General features: G+C 41.1%; 1 protein-coding gene across 1 annotated transcript in view; it reads right to left on the reverse strand.

Moving 5' to 3' along the window:
- Window positions 1-21,414, reverse strand: part of XXYLT1 (xyloside xylosyltransferase 1) — a 149,636-nt gene that overhangs the window by 108,878 nt on the left and 19,344 nt on the right. The window contains exon 2 of the mRNA XM_075268580.1: window positions 15,110-15,257. Coding sequence (XP_075124681.1) covers window positions 15,110-15,257 — 148 coding nt within the window. The remainder of the gene's footprint in view (window positions 1-15,109; window positions 15,258-21,414) is intronic.

The raw sequence follows: 21,414 nt of genomic DNA on the forward strand, positions 1-21,414 counted from the left end.
ATGTTACTACTTTGGTACATTGTGCTGGTCACTGTCTAATAGATACCAGATGTCCTTTTGAGCACAATTTCCTCTCCTCCCACCTTTGCACAGAGTGAAACCGTATCCAAATCTTTTTTGTCGTCTCAAAGTAGGCGTTCTATTCATGGCACCATACATATAATGTACACATGTATTATGTTATGGCAGCAGACACCATAAAGGCATCATTCCCATTGGATAGAACCTAATTTTATAGGGAAACTCCCATTTCATTGATTTTTTTTTTTTTTTTTTGCTATTGCTTTTTTAACCGATCACATTTCCCTTTAATAGAAAACAGGCTGTAAAATTTCCATTAGCAATGCCAGGGACACCAGCCATTCACATGTACTGTAAGGATGTAGAGCTGCAGCATTCACCAAAAGGGGGGTGGTCAATTCAAATGCCTGTATCTTCTGTTTTATACCACCTAGAAAAATGGTTCTGGTATCATAAGGCGGCTGAGAATCTAAGCAACAAGTTTAACAGTCAAATTATGATGACTATAGGTCTGGGATAAAACATTTCCAAAACAGAAGGTCTTGTGGGTTATTCTCACTATGCAGTGGTTAGTACCAACAAGAAAAATGGCCTCAGGAGGTACAAGGCAGAAAAAGGGCCAAACCCACAGAAGAGCTACTGGAGCACAAATTGCCGAATATGAAAGAAAAAAGTGTCAAAACACTCAGCGCAGTGTTGTTTGCCAAGTATGTGGCTGAAAAGCTGCTTATATGTTATGCCTGGTTCACATCGGCGTTTGGTAATCCGTTCCGGGAGTCTGCATGGGGACCCCCCTGAACGGACTACTGAATGCATTAGCATGCAATGTGCAGTGAAACCACACGGACTCCATAGAATATAATGGGGTCTGTGTGCTTTCCGCGCACTGCCCGCATAAATCATGCGGACATGAAAGTAGATCACAAAGTACTTTTCTGTCTGCATGTTACGTGCGGACACCGCGCGGAGAGTACACAAACCCTATTATAGTCTATTGGGTCCATGTGCTTTCACTGCACACCACTTGCTAATGTGTTTGGTTTTCCGTTCGGGGTGTCCCCATGCGGACTCCCCGAACGGATTACCAAATGCAGATGTGAACTAACCATTAGAGTGCTTACATGGGAGGAAAAAAACAAAAAACCCTGTTCACCCTCAAAGAACCAAGTCAATTTAGGTCTTAAGAAACATGGAAAGTTATTAAGTTTTACCTCCTTGTATTATTTTGTACATTTATAGTGTATTTGATTTGCTTTTTGCCAAGAGCATTGCACAGATTACTTTGCCATATGAATAGTCAGTTACAGTAAGTGATTAAAGAGGCTGAGAGAAATCCTTCTGGTAGTTGTAGCCAAGATTATATAACTGCAATGTAGTACTGCTTGATGTAGGCCAACAAGCACACTCTTACTTTTTGCAGAAAACTAATTTTTAGTTACACACTTTTCACCTACAGTATAAAGGCAATGGAGCAACATTGATCCAAATCTCCTTTCCCGAGACAGCAGTAATTACTCTCAGCACACCAAGTTTATTAGCAAAGTCTTCAATCAACTCAATCTTAAAAAGAATTTTTAACCCATTCCCACCACAGTATTTTTCAATTTTCATTTTGACCATATCTTTTATTTTCTTTGTTCACAGAGCAGTAGGAGTATTTAACTCTTGCAGGGCAAATGGTACCATTTAATATTCTGTACGATGTATTGGGAAGCTGGGGGAAAAAAAAAAAATATACAAAATGAGGTGTTTTGGAGAAAAACTGCATTTGTGCAACTTTGTTACGGGCTTTGTTTTTACAATGTTCACTGTGCAGCCAAAATGACAAGTCACCTGCACTCTATGGGTTTTTAGAATTCCAGGGTTACCACATTTATATAGTTTTGTTTTTTTTAACCCCTTTAAACAACAACAAAAAAAAAATTGCAAGTCAAAAATTTCCATATACTTGGCTATATAAGGAATATTTTTGAGGGTCTAGAAGTACTTTTTATTTATCCCATTTTGGAGAATTTCTGATGCTTTAACCCCTTAGAGACACAGCCCAAAAGTGACTTAAGGACCAGGCCTCTTTTTTCAAAACTGACATGTGTCACTTTAAATGGCAATAGCTTTGAGACGCTTTAACTTACACAAGTGATTCTGAGATTGTTTTTTTGTGACATATTGTACTTCATGTCAGTAGAAAATTTTTGTCGATATTTTTTGCCTTTGATTATGAAAAAATAGGAAATTTGATGAAAATTTGGAAAAAAGTGCAGTTTTCAAACTTTGAAATTGCAAGCCTTTCAAATGGAAAGCCATACTACCCAAATTTTTTGATAAATATAATTAACCATGTCTCTGATTTATGTAGAAGTCAAATTTTAATCACCCTTTCATTTTTTTCAGATATTATAAGGCTTACAAGTCAAGCAGTGATTTTCCAAATTTTCAAGAAAATTTCCAAAACACATTTTTCAAGGGACCAGTTCAGTTTTGAAGGGAACTTCAGAGGCCTCTCTTGTAAAAACCCCCATAAGTCACCCCATTCTCAAAACTGCACTCCTGAAAGAATCCAAAACAGCAGTTAGAAAGTTTCTTAACCCTTTCAGCATTTCACAGCAATTAAAACAAAATGGAGGTCAAATTTACATTTTTCAATTTCTATCACTAATATATTCATTTAGCCCTAGAATTTACACATTTACTAAGGGTTAAAGGAGAAATTGCACCCCACATTTTGTTACGCAATTTCTCCCGAACACGGCAATACCCCATATGTGCTGGTACCCTAATGTACGGGCACACGGTCGCTCTCAGAACGGATGGAGCGCTAATTGGATTTTGTAGGCCAGATTTTGCTAAAATAGATTGCAGGCACCATGTTCCTTTTGCAGAGCCCCCAAGGTGCCAAAACAGTGGAAACCCCCAAAATGTGACCCCATTTTGGAAACTAGACCCCTCAAGGAATTTATCAAGGGGTATAGTGAGCACTTTGACCCTACAGGAGTGTAACAGAATTGGCCCAACAAAAGGAAAAGTGACATTTTTTGCTATAAAATGTAGCTTTAACCCCAAATTATGCATTTCCACAAGGGGTTAAAAGAGAAAATGCACCCCACAAGTTGTCAAGCATTTTCTCCCAAAAACAGGAATGCCCCACATGTGGATGTAAAGTGATCTATGGGCACGCTGTAAGGTCCAGAGCGGAAGGAGCGCTATTGGGATTTTGGAGGGCAAATTTAGCTTGAGTTTGTACAAGGCACCATGTTGCATTTGGAGAGCCCCTGAAGTGTCAGAAGAGTAGAAACACCCCCCAAAATGACCCCATTTTGGAAACTAGACCCCTCAAGGAATTTATCAAGGGGTATAGTGAGCACTTGAACCCTACAGGTGCTTCACAGATTTTTTTACCATTGAGAAGTGAAAATGAAAAATTACTTTTTTTATAATAAAATGTCACTGTAGCCCCAAATTTTTCATCTTCACGAGGGGTTAAAGGAGAAATTGCACCCCACATTTTGTTACGCAATTTCTCCCGAACACGGCAATACCCCATATGTGCTGGTACCCTAATGTACGGGCACACGGTCGCTCTCAGAACGGATGGAGCGCTAATTGGATTTTGTAGGCCAGATTTTGCTAAAATAGATTGCAGGCACCATGTTCCTTTTGCAGAGCCCCCAAGGTGCCAAAACAGTGGAAACCCCCAAAATGTGACCCCATTTTGGAAACTAGACCCCTCAAGGAATTTATCAAGGGGTATAGTGAGCACTTTGACCCTACAGGAGTGTAACAGAATTGGCCCAACAAAAGGAAAAGTGACATTTTTTTGCTATAAAATGTAGCTTTAACCCCAAATTATGCATTTCCACAAGGGGTTAAAAGAGAAAATGCACCCCACAAATTGTCAAGCATTTTCTCCCAACTACAGAAATGCCCCACATGTGTATGTAAAGTGATGTATGGTCACACAGTGGGATAGAACAATAGTTGGAGGGTAGATTTGGCTGAAATTGGTTTTAGTTACCATGTCACATTTGTAGAGGCCTTGAAGTGCCAAAACAGTGGAAACCCCCAAAATGTGACCCCATTTTGGAAACTAGACCCCTTGACTTCAGTGACGTTAGTGTTAAATTACACCTCTTAAAAAATTTACCAAGAAGTATAGCAAACATTTGGATGCAGCTTGTATGGCAATTTATTATCCAGAAATTACTGCATAACCGGATGAAAGTAATTGTGTGAGAGTACGTGATGGTATAAGGAGGCGATATTCCATGGAAAATAAATTCTAAAATTAATATTCCATGGAAGTGTGGTACAATCTAAAGCACTCCTTCATGCACAGGCCAGGTTTATCAGGGCAGGTGTCACACTGATAAATGGTGTCTCTCCTTATTCCTCTTTTGTAACACACTCTGCATCTTTTCTGAGTTTTCCCTTTTTTAGCAGTTTAGGGGACTTCACCGGGAAAATGTTGCCCTGGTACAATACGGGAACCATGAGTTTCAGAAGTACTGGGGCCTGGCACTTCTAGGTCCCCAAATATCAGGGACTTGATAATTGCCTCCTGAAACTCAAGGAAAGTTCCTGTGTGGCCTGCACATCGTGATAGCACGTAAGAGTTATACAATGCCATCTGAACCATGTGCACGACCAGCTTTTTGTACCACACTCTTGTTTTTCGCATGGCACTGTAGGGCTTTAGGACTTGATCAGATAGATCAACCCCTCCCATGTACTTATTGTATGCCAGGATGCAGTCTGGCTTGGAGACAGTGGTACTGGTGTCACGCAGAGGGACAGAGGTGCTGCCGCTGCCATTAGCTGTGGTCAGTACAAGGACATCCCTCTTGTCCCTATACTTGACCAGCAGCATATTCTCATTGCAGATGGCACTACTCTCACCCTTTCTGAGGCGCTGCTCAATATGTGCCCTAGGGAGGCCTCTTTGATTTCTGCGCACAGTCCCACAAGCTGCAGTTCCTCTAGAACTCAGGGACCTAAAGAGTGGGATGCTGGTGTAAAAGTTATCCACATAGAGGTGATAACCCTTGTCCAGCAGTGGGTGCAGCAAATCCCACACAATTTTCCCACTAACTCCTAGGATTGGGGGGCAGTCTGGGGGCTCAATCCTTGTGTCCCTTCCTTCATACACCCTAAATTTATAAGTGTATCCTGAACTGCTCTCACATAGCTTATACATTTTAATGCCATACCGTGCCCGCTTACTGGGCAAGTATTGGCGGAATTTTAGCCTCCCTTTGAAACTGATCAGAGACTCATCAATTGCAATGTTCTGATCAGGGATGTAGGACTCTGCAAATTTGGAACTAAAGTGGTCAATGACTGGCCTAACTTTGTATAAGCGGTCAAAATTTGGGGCATCTTGGGGCGGGCACTGGGAATTATCATTATAATGAATGAACTTTAGGATACTTTCAAACCGCTTCCTGGACATAGCCATTCGATAGATTGGAGTGTTGTGCAAGACGTCTGTACTCCAATACTGACGAATTTTAGGTTTTTTCACTATGCCCATATGCAGAATAAGACCCCAGAAAATCTTCATTTCTGCTGCATTTACTGGGGTCCAGTTCTGTGGCCTGGCATAGGAAGAGGTGGCATTTTGTTCCAAAAATTGTTCAGCGTACAAATTCGTTTGGGCCACCATAAGATCTACAAACTCATCAGAGAAAAAGATTTTGAAAAAGTCATTTTCTCTGAAGCCCTCAGTCTCAATTTGTATTCCTGACCGGGCAACAAAGTCAGGAAGCTGAGGCTCATAATTTTCTGGGGGTGGGGTCCACATGGGCTCTACAGGTGGGGCAACTAACTCAGCAATTGTTCTGGGGCGCCTCCTTTGGGGTTGCTCATCACTGGAGGAGGAGGAGGAAGAAGAAGAGGAAAAATAAAGGAATGGGGCATTTTCCTCTTCTCCCTCGCTGGCGGTATCAGTGTCAGAGGCCAGTATGGCGTACGCCTCTTCTACTGAAAACCTTCTTTGGGATGATTGGGACATTTTTGTGTGTGTGTGGTGTTTTACTTGAGTATATAAAACTTTATTTCTTTGAAACTTTATTTCTTTGAAACTTTTTCAGTGTGGGGTGTGTGTTGTGCTTTAACACGTGTATTTTATGTAAAAAAAAACAAAAAAAAAAACCTTCCCTTCTATCAAAAATGGAGCTATATATAGATTGAAAAAAAACTGAGCCAAAAATCACAAATGTGACCAATAACGTATATTTTATTACTGGTCAATTTGCGGTGGCGAGTTTTACAAAAAAAAAAGCTTGTGCACAAACAAAATTCTCTTTTCTACCTACTAGAAAAAAAAACAGCTAAAAATCACAAATGTGACCAATAACGTATATTTTATTACTGGTCAATTTGCGGTGGCGAGTTTTACAAAAAAAAAAGCTTGTGCACAAACAAAATTCTCTTTTCTACCTACTAGAAAAAAAAACAGCTAAAAATCACAAATGTGACCAATAACGTATATTTTATTACTGGTCAATTTGCGGTGGCGAGTTTTACAAAAAAAAAAAAGCTTGTGCACAAACAAAAAAAAAAGAAAAGGAAAAAAAAATGCAAAAATGCAAAAAAAACTAACAAAAAAAAAAAAAAAAAATTTGGAGAAATGCCAAAAAGGGCTTTCTCAAAAAGGGGAGGGAAGGGAGTCTCTTTTCTGCACAGAATGCAGAGTTTAGGACCCAGAAGCTGGAGGAGCCAGACAGTCTCAGATGCCTCGGTCAGGAAAGGGTGGAGAGGAGATGGGAGGGGGGACGGGAGACGGCAGAGGGGAGAGATGGGCAGTAGAGGGCTGGCTGGGAGAGGACCTAGGACGTCTGGCAGAATCTGATCGAGGTATGACGCAGCGGTAACGCAGCAATCTCACGCACAGGGCAGCACGGGTTCTGCTCTGCTCGCAATTCCCAGAGGGAGTGATGTAAGCAGAGCAGTGCCCGAAGTTTACACTGCCCTGCACGCCATTGATTGGTCAATCTGCCATGATGCTGGCAGATTGACCAATTAAAACATCTGGAGGGGGTCGCACCACTGTACGCCCCCCAAACACTCGACAGGGATTGGTGCAAGGTGTAGCTCCAATCACTGTCACTTTTGTACCGATCTGTCGGCACAGATCATTGGATCTGTGCCGGCAAGCTGCAATTGGACATTGCGAAGCAATCGTCCAATTGCAGCGATCCACGTGGCAGGGAGGGGGTTAAATCTTCCGATTCATGTAAAGAAAGTGGTCTGCTGTCATGGACAGCAGCAACCTTCTTACAGTTTCCGTGTCTTGAGACACGGAGGCTGTTTATAACCATGACGTATTATTACTTCATGGTGCGCGAAGTACCTCGCGTCCATGACGTAATAGTACGTCAAAGGTCGCTAAGGGGTTAATTGGTATTTTTCGTTTTGTATTGTATTTAAGGAGGCTTGAACCTGCAATCATTTGATAAGTCACAATGTAATTTTATAGTTTATTTATTTTAGATTCTGGTCCTCACAGTTGAAAACCAAAGCAAGAAAGACATGGCATACGGAAACTCTTGAGAAAACTCCCATATTCGCATTGCTATTGCCACATTATGTTGTGATTTTAACCACTGCTCATATCAAGATCCACTGTTTAATACATGTAAGTGAGGTGTATGATTTATAGCTATTATTGTTTGTAACACATTATTTAACAATATTTCCACCTTGCAACCTCCCCTACTTTCATTCCCATTTGTAAGTTTTTATGTCAATTCCTGTGTCCTCAACACATTTGTGTTGTATGTGTTCCCTTTTTGGAAGTTAATAAAATTTATTTTTATATGAAATTTTGATGATGCTGAGTGCCCCCACTCTATTTTTCTGGTATTTGTCCTCACAGTTGAAGTGTACCTTCTTCGTAGGTGGAAAAACTTGCAAAAAAGCAAACACTTATTTTCCCTAATGTACATTCCATTCTATTGGAGACTCACTACATAGCTATTGAGACCAGTCATAGATCAGCTTTAATAGCTATGTTTTTACGACAGGCCTAGGAGCCTCCTTATTGCTCCTGGCTGTTATAAGAACATTGCTCTTGGAATCTCACTGCACGGAAGCCATGCTGCACCAGAAAGGATACAGGGTGATGGGGATCAAATTTGGGGGCCTTCAGAGGGACATTATATAAAACAATATCATTAGCTCTAGGTCTCTGCTACGACCAGTGGCTGCTATCTTTAAAGATTCAGCTTCCACTGTACTATTACAGTGCATGTGGGGAAATAGTTAAAAAGGTCAAGCACTCCTACTTAGAGAGTTGCACAAGACCCAGAATAAAGCCATAACTATACAAGGTCGCACCAGAGTGCACTCAGGAAAACCCCACCAATGGCACAACCCAAAATTTGTGAAAAAAAAAACTTGAAAATTAACATCTACGTTATACGATACACAGCTTCCATCCAAATGTTTGTACTACGATACCAGTAAACAATATATACTGCCCCCAAAAATAAAGGGAACACTAAAATACCACATCCTAGATATCAATGAATTAAATATTACAGTTGCAAATCTTTATTCATTACATTGTGTATTGAGTAGAGAACAATAAAACATAAAAATGATCAATGTAAATCTAAGTTAATATTCCATGGAGGTCTCTATTTGGAAAGATACTGAAAATCAAAGTGGAAAATCAAATTACAGACACTGTAATCTGTAATACGGGGGCACCACAAGGTACAGTTCTTGCCCCTTTCCTCTTCACACTGTACACTGCAGACTTTAGGTGCAACTCATCCAGCTGTTACTTACAGAAGTACTCCGATGACTCTGCAATAGTAGGCCTCATCACAGAAGGAGATGACAGGGAGTACATAGGGATCTTATCATTGGATATCCTTTTTTTCTCGATAACGCGTCAGAATAGCCTTAAGAAAGGCTATTCGTCTCCTACCTTTAGATGTCTTCTCAGCGCCTCCATTCAGTAGAAAACTGGGTTTTCTTCGGTATGCAAATGAGTTCTCTCGCAGCACTGGGGGCGGGCCCCAGCGCTCGAACAGCACTAGGGGAGATCCACATGCTGCGAGAGAAGTCTCCAGCGCCACCTCCATCTTCTTCAGGAACCCGCCTGTCTGCGCGTCTTCTTCCATCCTGGGTTTTCAGTTATCTAGGCCTGAGGCAGAGCCGACTACGCATGCCCGGGCCACAAGAAAATGGTTGCTTACACAGCTTACTATGTAAGCGGCCATCTTCTTGTGACCCAGGCATGCGCAGTCCGCTCTACTCGAGGCCTAAAAAAATTGAAAACCCATGACGGAAGACGACACGCAGAGAGGCGGGTTCCTGAAGAAGATGGAGGTGGCGCTGGAGAGTTCTCTTGCAGCATTGGGGACACCCCCAGTGCTGTTTGAGCGCTGGTGCCTGCCCCAGTGCTGCAAGAGAACTCATTTGCATACCAACAAAAAAAAAAAAAATGGGATTTCGGGCGAACGGCAGCGCAGAGAAGACATCTAAAGGTAGGAGACGAATAGCCTTTCTTAAGGTTATTCTGACATGTTATCGAGAAAAAAAAAAAAGGGTATCCAAAGATAGGATCCTTTTAAACTGGGATTTTGAGGAATGGTGTCAGCAGAGCCACCTCAGGATTAATGCTGGGAAGACCAAGGAGATGATGGTGGACTTTAGTAAGCGGAGAGGTGCTCCAAATCCAGTGGACATCCAGGGGACAGGCATTTAGATAGTTAAGAGAAAGCAGGAAGGGCACTCACCCATAGACGAATATTCTTCTAAAAGGCATCCTTTATTAGGGAAAAGCATCAATAAAAACAACCATAGGGAGGGAAGAGAGAGCATACGTGGCATGGAAAAAGGCAACAGCCGTTTCGTGCTCACCTGAGCGCTTTTTCAAGCCTCCAATGCATACATATTGGTCGTCTCTTCGTGTAAATATCTACTCTCCTTGTACTTGATCTGTATAAGTGTGAAATCAGCAGTGCCATCCTAAACTTTCTGTCACATTTTTAGATAGTTAAGACCTATAAGTACCTGGGTGTGCTCCTCAAGCTGGACTGGGCTGATCACCTGGATGTGCTGCACAGAAAGAGTCACAGCAGGCTTTACCTGCTTAGGAAGCTGAGCACCTTTGGAGTCCAGGGGGGACCACTTAGGGCCTTTTTCAATTCTGTAGTAACAACAGCTATCTTCTTCGGAGTGGCCGGCTGGGGACGTTGCATACTAACCAGAGATAAGAATAGACTTGACAGGCTGATTAGAAGGGCCAACTCTGTCCTGGGGAGCCCCCTGGACCCAGGCATACTGTCCGTGGTCAGTTCCATGCTGGAGAATAACTCCCATCCAAGGCATGAGACCTTGACAGCATTGGGCAGTAGTGTCAGTGAACGACTGCTTCCCAGTTAGGGGGCATTCACATGGAGTAACACGCGCTGATTCTGGTACGATAACTTGCGTAAGAATCTGATAAAAAGACTCCCATTGACTTCAATGGGTTTCATTTAACACGCGTAACACATTGAAGTCAATGGGAGTCTTTATCAGCGCTGATTCTTACACGAGTTATCGCGCCAGAATCGGCACCATGTTACTCCGTGTGAATGTCTCCTTAGGGTGCATTCACACGGAGGAAAATGGTGAGGAATTTGGTGTGGAATTTCAACGCTGAAAAAAAAGCTTCCAATTGACATTGAGGTCAATAGGAGGCTTTTTTTTCAGCGCTGAAATTCCACACCAAATTCCTCACCATTTTCCTCCATGAGAATGGACCCCAAGTGTGAGAAGGAGAGTTATCAGAAGTCTTTCCTCTCTACTGCGGTTAGGCTGTACAATCAACACCGAGCTAAGCGTAGATTACTCCATACAGAGAACTGAATGATCCTGAAGTTGGTGATATGCCTCCTACTATCTTCTTTCATTTATTTTTTTATCTGAGATTTTTGTATGTTGTATTTTTTTTTTTTTGCATTATTGTATTATCCATGCTGCTGTATCACACTGAATTTGGTGGGACTATTAAACGATCATCTTACTTGATAGATATGGAATAACTTTAATCAATAGTAGAAACCCTTGAATATGAGAGCAAACTGGTTTTGCTAGTGGAATAGCCTTAAAAACTAATTTAAAAAAATGTGAATTCCGTTTTCTGCACATGTCATTATGAGTCATAAGTGATTGATTTTGCTGTGACAGACTATGTAAATCCTGGCTCACTGAGGCCTTCACATTATTATTCATGCAATTCACTAAGAATAGTTGGATCAGTACTTGACGTTTTTGGATAAAAAAAAAATAAAAAAAGAATCCCTCTGAAATAATTTATTAGAAAACTGAAGGAAAAAAAAATATATCAAGACTGTACAAGTACAATACTGATAACTTTTGACTGTCAATACCAAAAAAATAGTTTTCTGTTGTATTCTTAGGCTAGGTCATTAATATCAGATTAATGGAGGAGGCATCTCCATATGCAATTTACTGAAAGGAACATGGTGCTCCAGTGAAAAACACATGTCCTTCAATTTTTGCCAAGCATGGCATCTTACATTTTGTAGGCACTGTGCCTAATACTGGCTAGGTCATCAGTATGTCATCTGTGGGGGTTCGACTGTTCCAAGAACCTCCGAGTACTTAAATCTGCGAGTGGATGGGCAATTCTGCTGTGGATAAGTCAACAGTATGAGAAATGTAGTTCATTTGGAGAAAAAAAAAAAAAAAATGATTCGGCCTTACAAGACTTTCTCTCTGTGAGCAGTTATTGGTTAGTTCACTGTACATTACAATCAAGCGCAATATAATGAACTGTAGGAGATTCTTTTATGACAATCGTGAAATCATTACGGATCTCCAACCATCTTCCAGGCTACCTCAAAGGCTTTCTAGATGGCATATTGCTATTCAGATCACTCAATTTGAATCTGTTGTTCTTTTAGGAAACAATACCCGCTATGTCCGATAGTGACTGTTTATATAACCTCGCCACACGACAGCTCAGTAACTTGTGTGTCTTTAGCAAGCTGTTAATAGTTGTATTGTCAGTTCACACAAAGGCCTGTTTTTCTTGTGCACTGGCAATGGAGGAAAAAGTATGGAGCTCCAAATAACACAACTAGATTAATTACATTCTTTGATCCTCTTTCATTCAATATAACCCAGAGATACAATGGGCACAGCTCATTCTGTGACCTGTAACTCACTCTAATGAACACATTCATAATCAGGTCAGAAATCTTTATTCGGTCATGACCATGCCCTCTGCGTGCAGACCAATTTCAGGAATAATCATTTATTATACGGATACTTTATTTCATAGCAAAATAAATAAATACACAACATATTATACATTTTATGAAACAAAAAGTATAAAATGAAAACGACAAAAAATAGTGGAAGAAAAAAAAAAAAAGTAATTTACGTAAATGCCGTGTATACTGACTGCCATATTGCAAAATCTAGCAAACAGTAGTTTGTGGTCATTCAATATATCATTCCTACCATGCCAATGTAATCGAAAATAGGCGATTCATGGCAATAGCCATTAATGAGTGTTTACACAAAAAATGTTCCACAAAGTCGAGAGAACAAGGGAAAAAACAAAACAAAATAAAAGTTTCATGCTGCAAAAGCATAGATCACACCGCGGTAACTGCAAGTCTACTCTGGTTTCACTTTCTTGTTAAGCTGTCAAAGTAAAATGATGCTTTTGAAATACCGCAAGAACACGCATTATAATAATTATGTACTAAAAATATACCCTGTAACCTCTAGGTTTAGAAAGACACTGAAAAATAGGCTTTAGCAATTACAATACAAAGGGTGCATTCACACAGAGTAAAGATTTAGGCATTGATTTTTAAACGTGTAAAAATAAGCACGGCGTTATTGATACGTTTTTGGCGCAAAGTGGTTTTTGACCCGTTGTCACGTTTTGACGCTTTTGTCGTGGTTTTTTACGCCGTATGAATGCACCCTAACAGTCTTAAGGAGCCAGTCATATCCGAAGTGTAACACATACTCTAGAGAGAAAATTCTACAGTGAGAAGCTTTAGTCATTGTCAAATGAAGATAAATTTGTCTAAATTGAACATGAAACAAAAATAGCAAAATCTAACATGATGTGTGACGGCTGTTGTTCTTCTGTCTCTGCGTCACAGGCCTCAGCGGTCCCTTACCCCCTAAAGCATGACCATAGTTCAGTCTCCTTTAGCTAGGTTGCGAGGCACAGAGACGAGGGTAGATCTCCATCTATCAGACATATGGTTAGGTCATAAATGTCTTCCATGGGAAATCCCATTTAAAGCACACAATCTGTAGCAACACTAGTACCAAATCCCTTCCCATCAACACCAAATATCATCCAGCAAAAAACACCTCCCAGAAGAGCTACATCAGCTCACCTCAACAACGTGAGCAAATGCAGAAAATACCTTCGCAGAAGTGCTAAACACCACAGGGCAGCATCACTGGAAGCAGAATTGCCCCCCAACCTTCCTTTCACCCAAAAGTAGGTACACTCTCTTTTTACTCAACCCATTGACAGCAACACATCATTGGGCGAGCAAATCATTCCCCAATTCCATATCTCCTATCGAACTTTCCAACTCCAGTAGTAGCGAAAGATGTCTCCAGATTACAGTATTCAATCCATAGACTCTGGTTGAACTACTCCCAGGTGAAGGAGTCCTTCAGCCTTTCTAGCCATAGAGGCTGCACTGATAACTCAAAGCTGGTATTACCAGTGCACCTTCTACTTTAGAGCCTTGCTTTGTGGCAAAGCTTTGTGTCTCAACAAATAAAAAAAATTAAAATATTAATAAAGAAATTACTGGGAATCCTCCATAATAGCAGCACAGGAGGGTAGAGTCATGCCTTGATAGGACCAGGAAACAAAGGGTTAAACGATACTCATCCCCTTCCTCGCACTAGTGTTTTACAAAACAGACGGTTAAAGGGGCTCTATCAGCAAAATTATGCTGTATGAGCCCCACATATGCCTGAATAGCCTTTAAAAAGGCTATTCAGGCACGGCTAATCTTATTTTAAACCCCCCCCCCCGTTTTAATATAATACCCTAAAAATGAATATGCAAATGATACTTACCCGTGCACAGTGGGCGGTCCTGCACTGTCCGGCGTCATCTTGCTGTCACGCCTTCCTCTTCTTTTTTTCTTCCAGCGACACCCTCCTGACCTGGCTCTTCCACGCCTTGATCTTCTGTACTTCCAGAATAAAGTTGTTCGCAAGCATACTTGCGCATGCGCAGTACGCTCACATAGTTCTAAGGGGAACTTAGAACTACTACAAAATTGGCCCGGGAGCGTGCGCGGATTTGAACCGAACCCGCCGGAAGAACAGAAGATCAAGGCAGGGAAGAGCCAGGACAGGAGGACGTCGCTGGAAGAAGAAAGAAGAGGAAGGCGTGACAGCAAGATAGCCAATAGTTCTACTATATTCCTTGATAATCAATATGGGCTAAAAATTGAGAGAGTGACCACCTCGTTGATTTCATTTCTGGGTCAATATATATTTCACTGGCTTCAATATAATGGCACACACCAATGATGACATGACTAAACAAACACTTGTGTAATCATGCAATCACTGATGGCTGTATGCAGACGGGGTTTTGTCTCCATACAGCTGCTGCTATATAGGGACAGACATTTACAAATGTTTGCAAAAGGCAGACAGCATGGATAGGTGCTGGATTTTAAAAGTGTGGCAATAGGACGGAGTGAAACACCCAAATTCAATGTTTAAAGAGGCTTCCAGCCACAGGAAAAGACAACAGTATATGATCTGTGGGAGTCTGATACAAGTGCTTAAAGCTGCTGTAGTGGATGGGGAGATTGTGCATTATGCTCCTACTCAAGTAAATGGAGCAGAATGGGGCTGCAGTGTCGTTCCTAGTACTTGAATAGGAGCAGACTGTGTACGCTCCCTGTCCACTGCAGTAACAGGTCATCAGTATGAAAAATCCATTTTGATTGGGAAAACCCCTTTAAGAGGGGTGTCCCAATAGTTTTGCCCATATAGTATGTATATATCATGTAATTTATATTTATGTAACTTTTTTAGACTGTATAAATCACATTACCTTTTGGCATTATCTGGTGTAGAGCAACAGAGAGGAAAAAGATGGAATCGCTGTAATAAGTTCCAGTACCAGCACTGAAGAGCTTCTGCATGGCTTCTACTGTTGGAAACAGCTTCTCTGTCAGGGTGCTTACATCATGGAAAATTACCTGCCGAGCACAGTACACATATGTAAGCAAAAATAAGTCACTTTTTTCAAACACATACAAGTCTGTCCTTCCTTGCAGCCAATTAAAATAAGAGACAAACCCCCCATAATCTGTATTTGAGTCGGCTCCATGACGTTGAGATGGAGTACAGGGAAAAGTTCTTAAATCAAAGATAAGTTGAGAGCCTTTTATTTTTGTAGATCCCTCATCACTGCACTTTCAATGCTTCCTGGGTTCCCTGTCATCCTCTGCAATCACATTGATCCTTGACATGAGCATGTCAAGAGAGAGAACTGCAGGGACCCAGGAAGATGCAAACAGCAAAGGTGGGGGAACAGTGATGTGGGTAAAGCTTATTTTGTTAACACATTCCAACGCTTTCAAATAACCAAAATCTGTACAATTTGTAAAAAGTATAACATGTAAACTTTTTGGACTGCAAATAAATTAGTGTACAGAGCAGTTAGCTAAAACTAATGAACACAGTTTAGATCTATAAGAACATTTTAGATCACTTTTAGGACAGGGCCTTTTTACTGTAGTACACACACACACACCTCAAAAAAATAAAAGGGAACTCTCAAATGACACATTCTAGATCTGAATGAATGAAATATTTTCATTGAACACTTTATTCTGTACAAAGTTGAATGTGATGACAACGTCACACAAAAATCATCAAATGGAAATCAAATTTATTGACCGATGGAGGCCTGGATTTGGAGCGTCAACTCAACACAAACACAAAATACAACTTTTCAGGAAACCAAAAAAAAAAAATCAAAAAAATCTCAGAATCACTTTGATAATTTAAAGTGTCTCAAAGTTATTACACCACAAAGTGACATGCCAGATTTGAAGAGTGAGGCCTGGTCTTTAAGGTACTTTTGGGCTGCGTCCCCAAAATTCTATTTCATATTTTAGAAAGATCAAATATGTGCACTCTATTTTAGCCTCTACAGCTGGCTGCAGACCCTCCTACGTGGACCTTTTTCTGTATTTCATAAAGAAAATACATAACTGATCAGGCCTATTAGAAGTTGGAAATCAAAGGAATTTAGATCACTACAAGGTAAAAGGACAATACATTTTTAATTACCTATCCCATCTTGTTCCAGAAGAGAACGGTAATGGGGCACGTTCTAGACATTCATCGCATATTCCATAGGTTTTACTGTTTTGAGCACCTAAATTATTAAAGAAGCTCGAGCCTCTTAATTGTGGAGCCTCGCAGAAGGTCTTGTGCCCCAAACGCATGTCAAGGACTAGACGCTAGTTTTCTGATGAGAGTTATACCGTATTTTCCAGACTATAAGGCGCACATAAAGTCCTACGATTTCCTCAGAAATCGTAAGTGCGCCTTATAGTCCGGTGTGCCTTATATATGGAAGTGGCGGCACACGAGGAGTTAAGCGGCGGCCGCCGGCAAAGTCTGCCTGCCGCTTCCATGCATTGCAATGGGAGCGCGCTACTCAAATAGTATTCGTTCATCTCTAACTTCAATTGTAACTTCTTACAACTGAAGTTAGAGATGCGCGAATACTATTTGAATAGCGCGCTCCCATTGCAATGTATGGAACCGACCGCCGCTGGCAAAGTCTGCCTGCCGCTTCAAACGATTCTACCATTAAAATAAGTTCTTTCCTCTGACCACGTCGGAATAGCCTTAAAGGCTATTCGTCTCCTACCTAGCTGCGTCCTCCCCTTCTGTGTCGTCTTCTATGGGCCTCATGGATGACGCATGCGCAGTCGGCTCTGGCTGCGAGAGCCTGTTTGGGCCTCATGGATGACGCATGCGCAGTCGGCTCTAACAGGCTCTCGCAGCCAGAGCCGACTGTGCATGCGTCATCCATGAGGCCCAAAGAAAACAACACAGAAGGGGCGGACGCAGCTCAGGAAGAAGGCGGCGCTGGCTAAAGGTAGGAGACGAATAGCCGCCGCTTTCCATCACATATGAGGCGCATCGGACAGCGCTGCGCCTTATAGTTCGGTGCGCCTTATATATGGACCTAGGCAGGACTATAAGGCGCTCATGGGCAATGCGCCTTATAGTCTGCAAAATACGGTAGTAAATCTCCGCCCTGGCATCATCCCTGGCCTACTATGAGCACTATTCTCAAAAGAGGTAAGCTCATGAAAAAAAAATGAACAGTGGTGCACCAGAAAACTGACAGTTTAGTAAATCCATTCGTAACACATAAACTGGTACTCAGGAGTACCAGTTTATGTGTTACGAATCAATTTAGTTTGGTGCTACCAACCCAGTGTGTACAGTTTAGTAAATCCCTCAATTGTTGTTTCTTACAGATCTAACAATGCAGACTCATTTGGTTTTAAAACAGTATTGAAGTACTGAAAATGCATATCTTTCTGGTTATGAAGGCATCTTAAAGAGGACCTTTCACCACTTCCAACAAGTCCAGCTCTTTCTATTTAATAACTGCTACCTCACAGATTCCAGTACAGCTGGAATTTTTTCTCTAGCCCCCACCATTCCCAAACAATGAATGCTGTTAGTTTTGGTGTCTGATGTGCTATTTAGACTCTGTATTGTAAGGAGGATAGTGTAAGGCAGGAGCAGACAAGGGGTGCAATTCTGAGCGGTGACACCGGCTGCCTCTAACTGGATCCCAGAATCACACCCCATGTCTGACACTGCCCTTCTGACATTACAGAGATGAAATAGCACATCAGGCACCAAAACTACCTGTGCTTGTTGCTTGGGAATGGTAGGGCTGGAGAGAAATTCTAACTATGCTAGAATCAGTGGAGTGGCGCATATTAAGAAATGCTAAGAACTAGAATTTATGGAGGTGGTGAAAGGCCCTCTTTAAAACATAACTAATTTATTGCAGTATATTGTGAAATCAATTCACTTTCAATTACTCATGGCAACAGAAACATAGTAACAGAACCATAGTAATGAACGGCCTGGGAACCTTCAACATAAACTACGAACTGCCCCACACAGACAGGTTAGGGTCACCTTGTAATGTGGTGCCTTTGTTGCAGAGATATCCCCTTTTTTGTGAACATGCAAATGCCCTATCTGAAATATTGCTATTGCTCCAAAGGAGGTAAGGTAAAGTTTATACCTTTTCTTTACCTTCGGCTTCTTCAAATACAGTAGGGAACTGTGTGTTAAATCCAAAATGAGTTTATCTGGCAGAACCAAATTCTTAGAAGGCATCTGTCACTTATAAATCCCTACCATGACAAGGACAAAGACAGCAGATCCCTTCTACTGGACACATTTTGTAGAAATAATAAAATTATAAAAAAATATATACAAAATAAAATTGGATTTAGAGAATGAATATACAGATTGACAACTTACATTTTTTATCCAAATAAATACAGTTCTTAAAGGGAACCTGTCATGCTGAAAATGCAGTAAAATATAGATACTGATTGATATACATAGTTATGTGGGGAAAAGTCAGTAGAACTTGTCATTTATTTATTTAGATTGGTCTTATCAATGTCTGACCACGCTCCATATAAAATGAATAAAATACAACCCTGTATCCAAGATCATTAATAAAACTATTTATCAATCTGCTCAGCACTTCCTGATGCTTTCACATAGCACTGCAGTTTCCATTTTTTATTAACAATTTTATTAATAAAATTATGTAACTGCAAACATATTTGGCTTCTTTCAGTCACACCCTTTAGAAATGTAAGCTGCTTCTTTAAAAAAAAAAAAAATAATAATAATAATAATTCACAAAATGAAATAGTCTTCAATGAAATGACCTTAAGGCCACATGTAGTGGGCTGCAGCAAAAAAGTGATGTGGGAAAAACAGCAACAGAAATGCATCAAGACCCTGGAAGCAGCAAGACTGCAATGACCATTGGGGAACCGGAGAATATGGGGTTTGTTTTTTTTTGTTTTTTTTTTTTAATACCTTCCCTAGCCTCCTTGCACAAAACTGTATATCCTCGACAAACCCTGTAAGGATAAGGTCACACAAACGAATCCTCCCTCTCTTCAAAGATACATTAAAGACACTTATTGTTGCCCTGATTTACTCTCACTTTCAGGGCTAGTTCACATGTGGGGCGCCCGCGTGGGTTTTGTCGAGCCGCGTCTCTCTCTCTCTCTCTGGTCAAAACCCGCCTGCCACGACCATTGCGGTCGCAGCTTTCCCCTCCTATGTCGGCTCAAATGAATGAGCCGATAAAGGAGGGTGCTGCCGCTAGGCGGAAGCCGCGGTCCATCGCACCGCGGCTTCCGCCTGAAGAAAGGACATGTCGCTTCTTTTCTCCGCTAGCAGCAGGCCGCCGCTAGCGGAAAAAAGAAGCCCGGCGGTCTGCATAGACCACCATTGTAAAGGGGCGGATTTTGAAGCGAAATCTGCCCCTTTGTTCACGTGTGAACGAGCCCTTACTGTAACTCCTTACTAATCAGTCTTCCCCTTACTAAACTCTCCCCTCATCTCTCAGTCTAGACACTACAGCGATGTCTCTGGTCTGTGCCAGTCACTACATTGGCTGCCTATTCATTACAGAATACAGTATAAACTTAACACCCTCATCCACAAGGCTCTCCATAATGCTGCACCTCCCTCCCTCCCTCCCTCATCTATCATCCAACCCTTGCTCTCTGCTCAATGACCTAAGAGACTAACATCCTCTATTATCAGATCCTCCCACGCTCAAATACAAGACTTCTCCCGAGTTGCACCATTTCTCTGGAATGCTCTGCCCCAATCAGATTAACCCACAATTTCTACAGCTTCAAGCGCAAACTAAAGATGAATCTTTTCAGATGGACCTATCAATTCCTAATGTAAACTCTTCTGCAGTCAGAATCCCTAAAACAAACCCACCTCTGCTCACAATCCCACAAGATATGACGCCATTTCAAACTAGCTTTATATGTCCATCTGCATATTAAAGGACATGACTGGGGACAGCTCATACAGCCTTATTTATGTGTAATGACAGTAACCTGTATAACAAAATTGTCTGACCACTGTATAAGCAATGCTACCTCCGATGCCGCCCCTGCAACCTCTTGTGTCACTCCCCTCTACCTCATAGATTGTAAGCTCTTGTGAGCAGGGTATCAGTCCCATTGTGCGAGTTGACTATTTCTTTGTATATTATCTTTTTTTGTCTGTACTCGAACCTTACAAATTGCACAGTGCTGCGGAATATGTTGGATCTATATAAAATGTAATAGTAATTATTAAAATTATATACAGAAAAAGAAAAAAAAATCCAGCAAATCACCTGCATATTTTATTGCTTCTCTGCTGAGTTTGCATTTTTTTCCTACCCATAAGTCTAATCAGGAGAACACATTCTTGCAGGTAAAAATTAACATTCTGCTTTTTAAAATTTGAGAAAAAACAAACAAAAAACAACATCAGGTTTTGACAGCACTAAGTTTTCCTACAGTATGTGGCTTATCTTAGGACGTGTCTTATGTAGAGTTACCGCCAACACTGGTAATATACCTCTGATTTGCACCGACAATAAAAGAGCTTTTATCTTTGGAATAGCGGAATAGATATGGATAAACAAAACTCCATAATGTTCAGGGTGAAAGTGACCATCTAGTGACACGTCATTGGGCTTTTCAAACCACGTGACAGGTTAAACATTAAATGGAGCAGTTTTTTTGTTGTTGTAAACATGTTGCGGATTTGTTGCAGATTTTACTGCTTCTATTTCAGAAATTGAGATGCTGTTCCACAGATCAGTTTCCACTACAGGTTTTTCTTTCCACAAGTGTATGACTTTTACTTTGCTGGTACTGAAATACCATGAGAATTTTAGACATTAAATTCTGCAACAGCAAACACGCAGTGCATGTCCAACTGGGGACCCTGCCCTAACACAAAGTTTTACTGGTACTGCCATTAAATATTCTACTAGAAACTGGATACGCAAGTTATATTAAAGTAGTGGCAAGCACTTGTCTATGATGGACAACATAGATTGTGGTTTCTTTTTAGGACTCCCCTCTATGATCCAGAAAGTTCTGGCCGACTCAAGTAATTCTCATATTACAAATGGCTAGCATGCAGTTGTTATTTTCCTTTACAGCGTCCCCTAGAGGAGAAGGTCTGTCTGTCTTGCTGTTTGCTAAGGGTGCTGCATTCTCTAATAATCCCTATAACCCTGGCATGATAACACAAGGG

The sequence above is a fragment of the Leptodactylus fuscus genome, chromosome 3 (genome assembly GCF_031893055.1).
Source record: "Leptodactylus fuscus isolate aLepFus1 chromosome 3, aLepFus1.hap2, whole genome shotgun sequence".
NCBI classification, from domain to species: Eukaryota; Metazoa; Chordata; class Amphibia; order Anura; family Leptodactylidae; genus Leptodactylus; species Leptodactylus fuscus.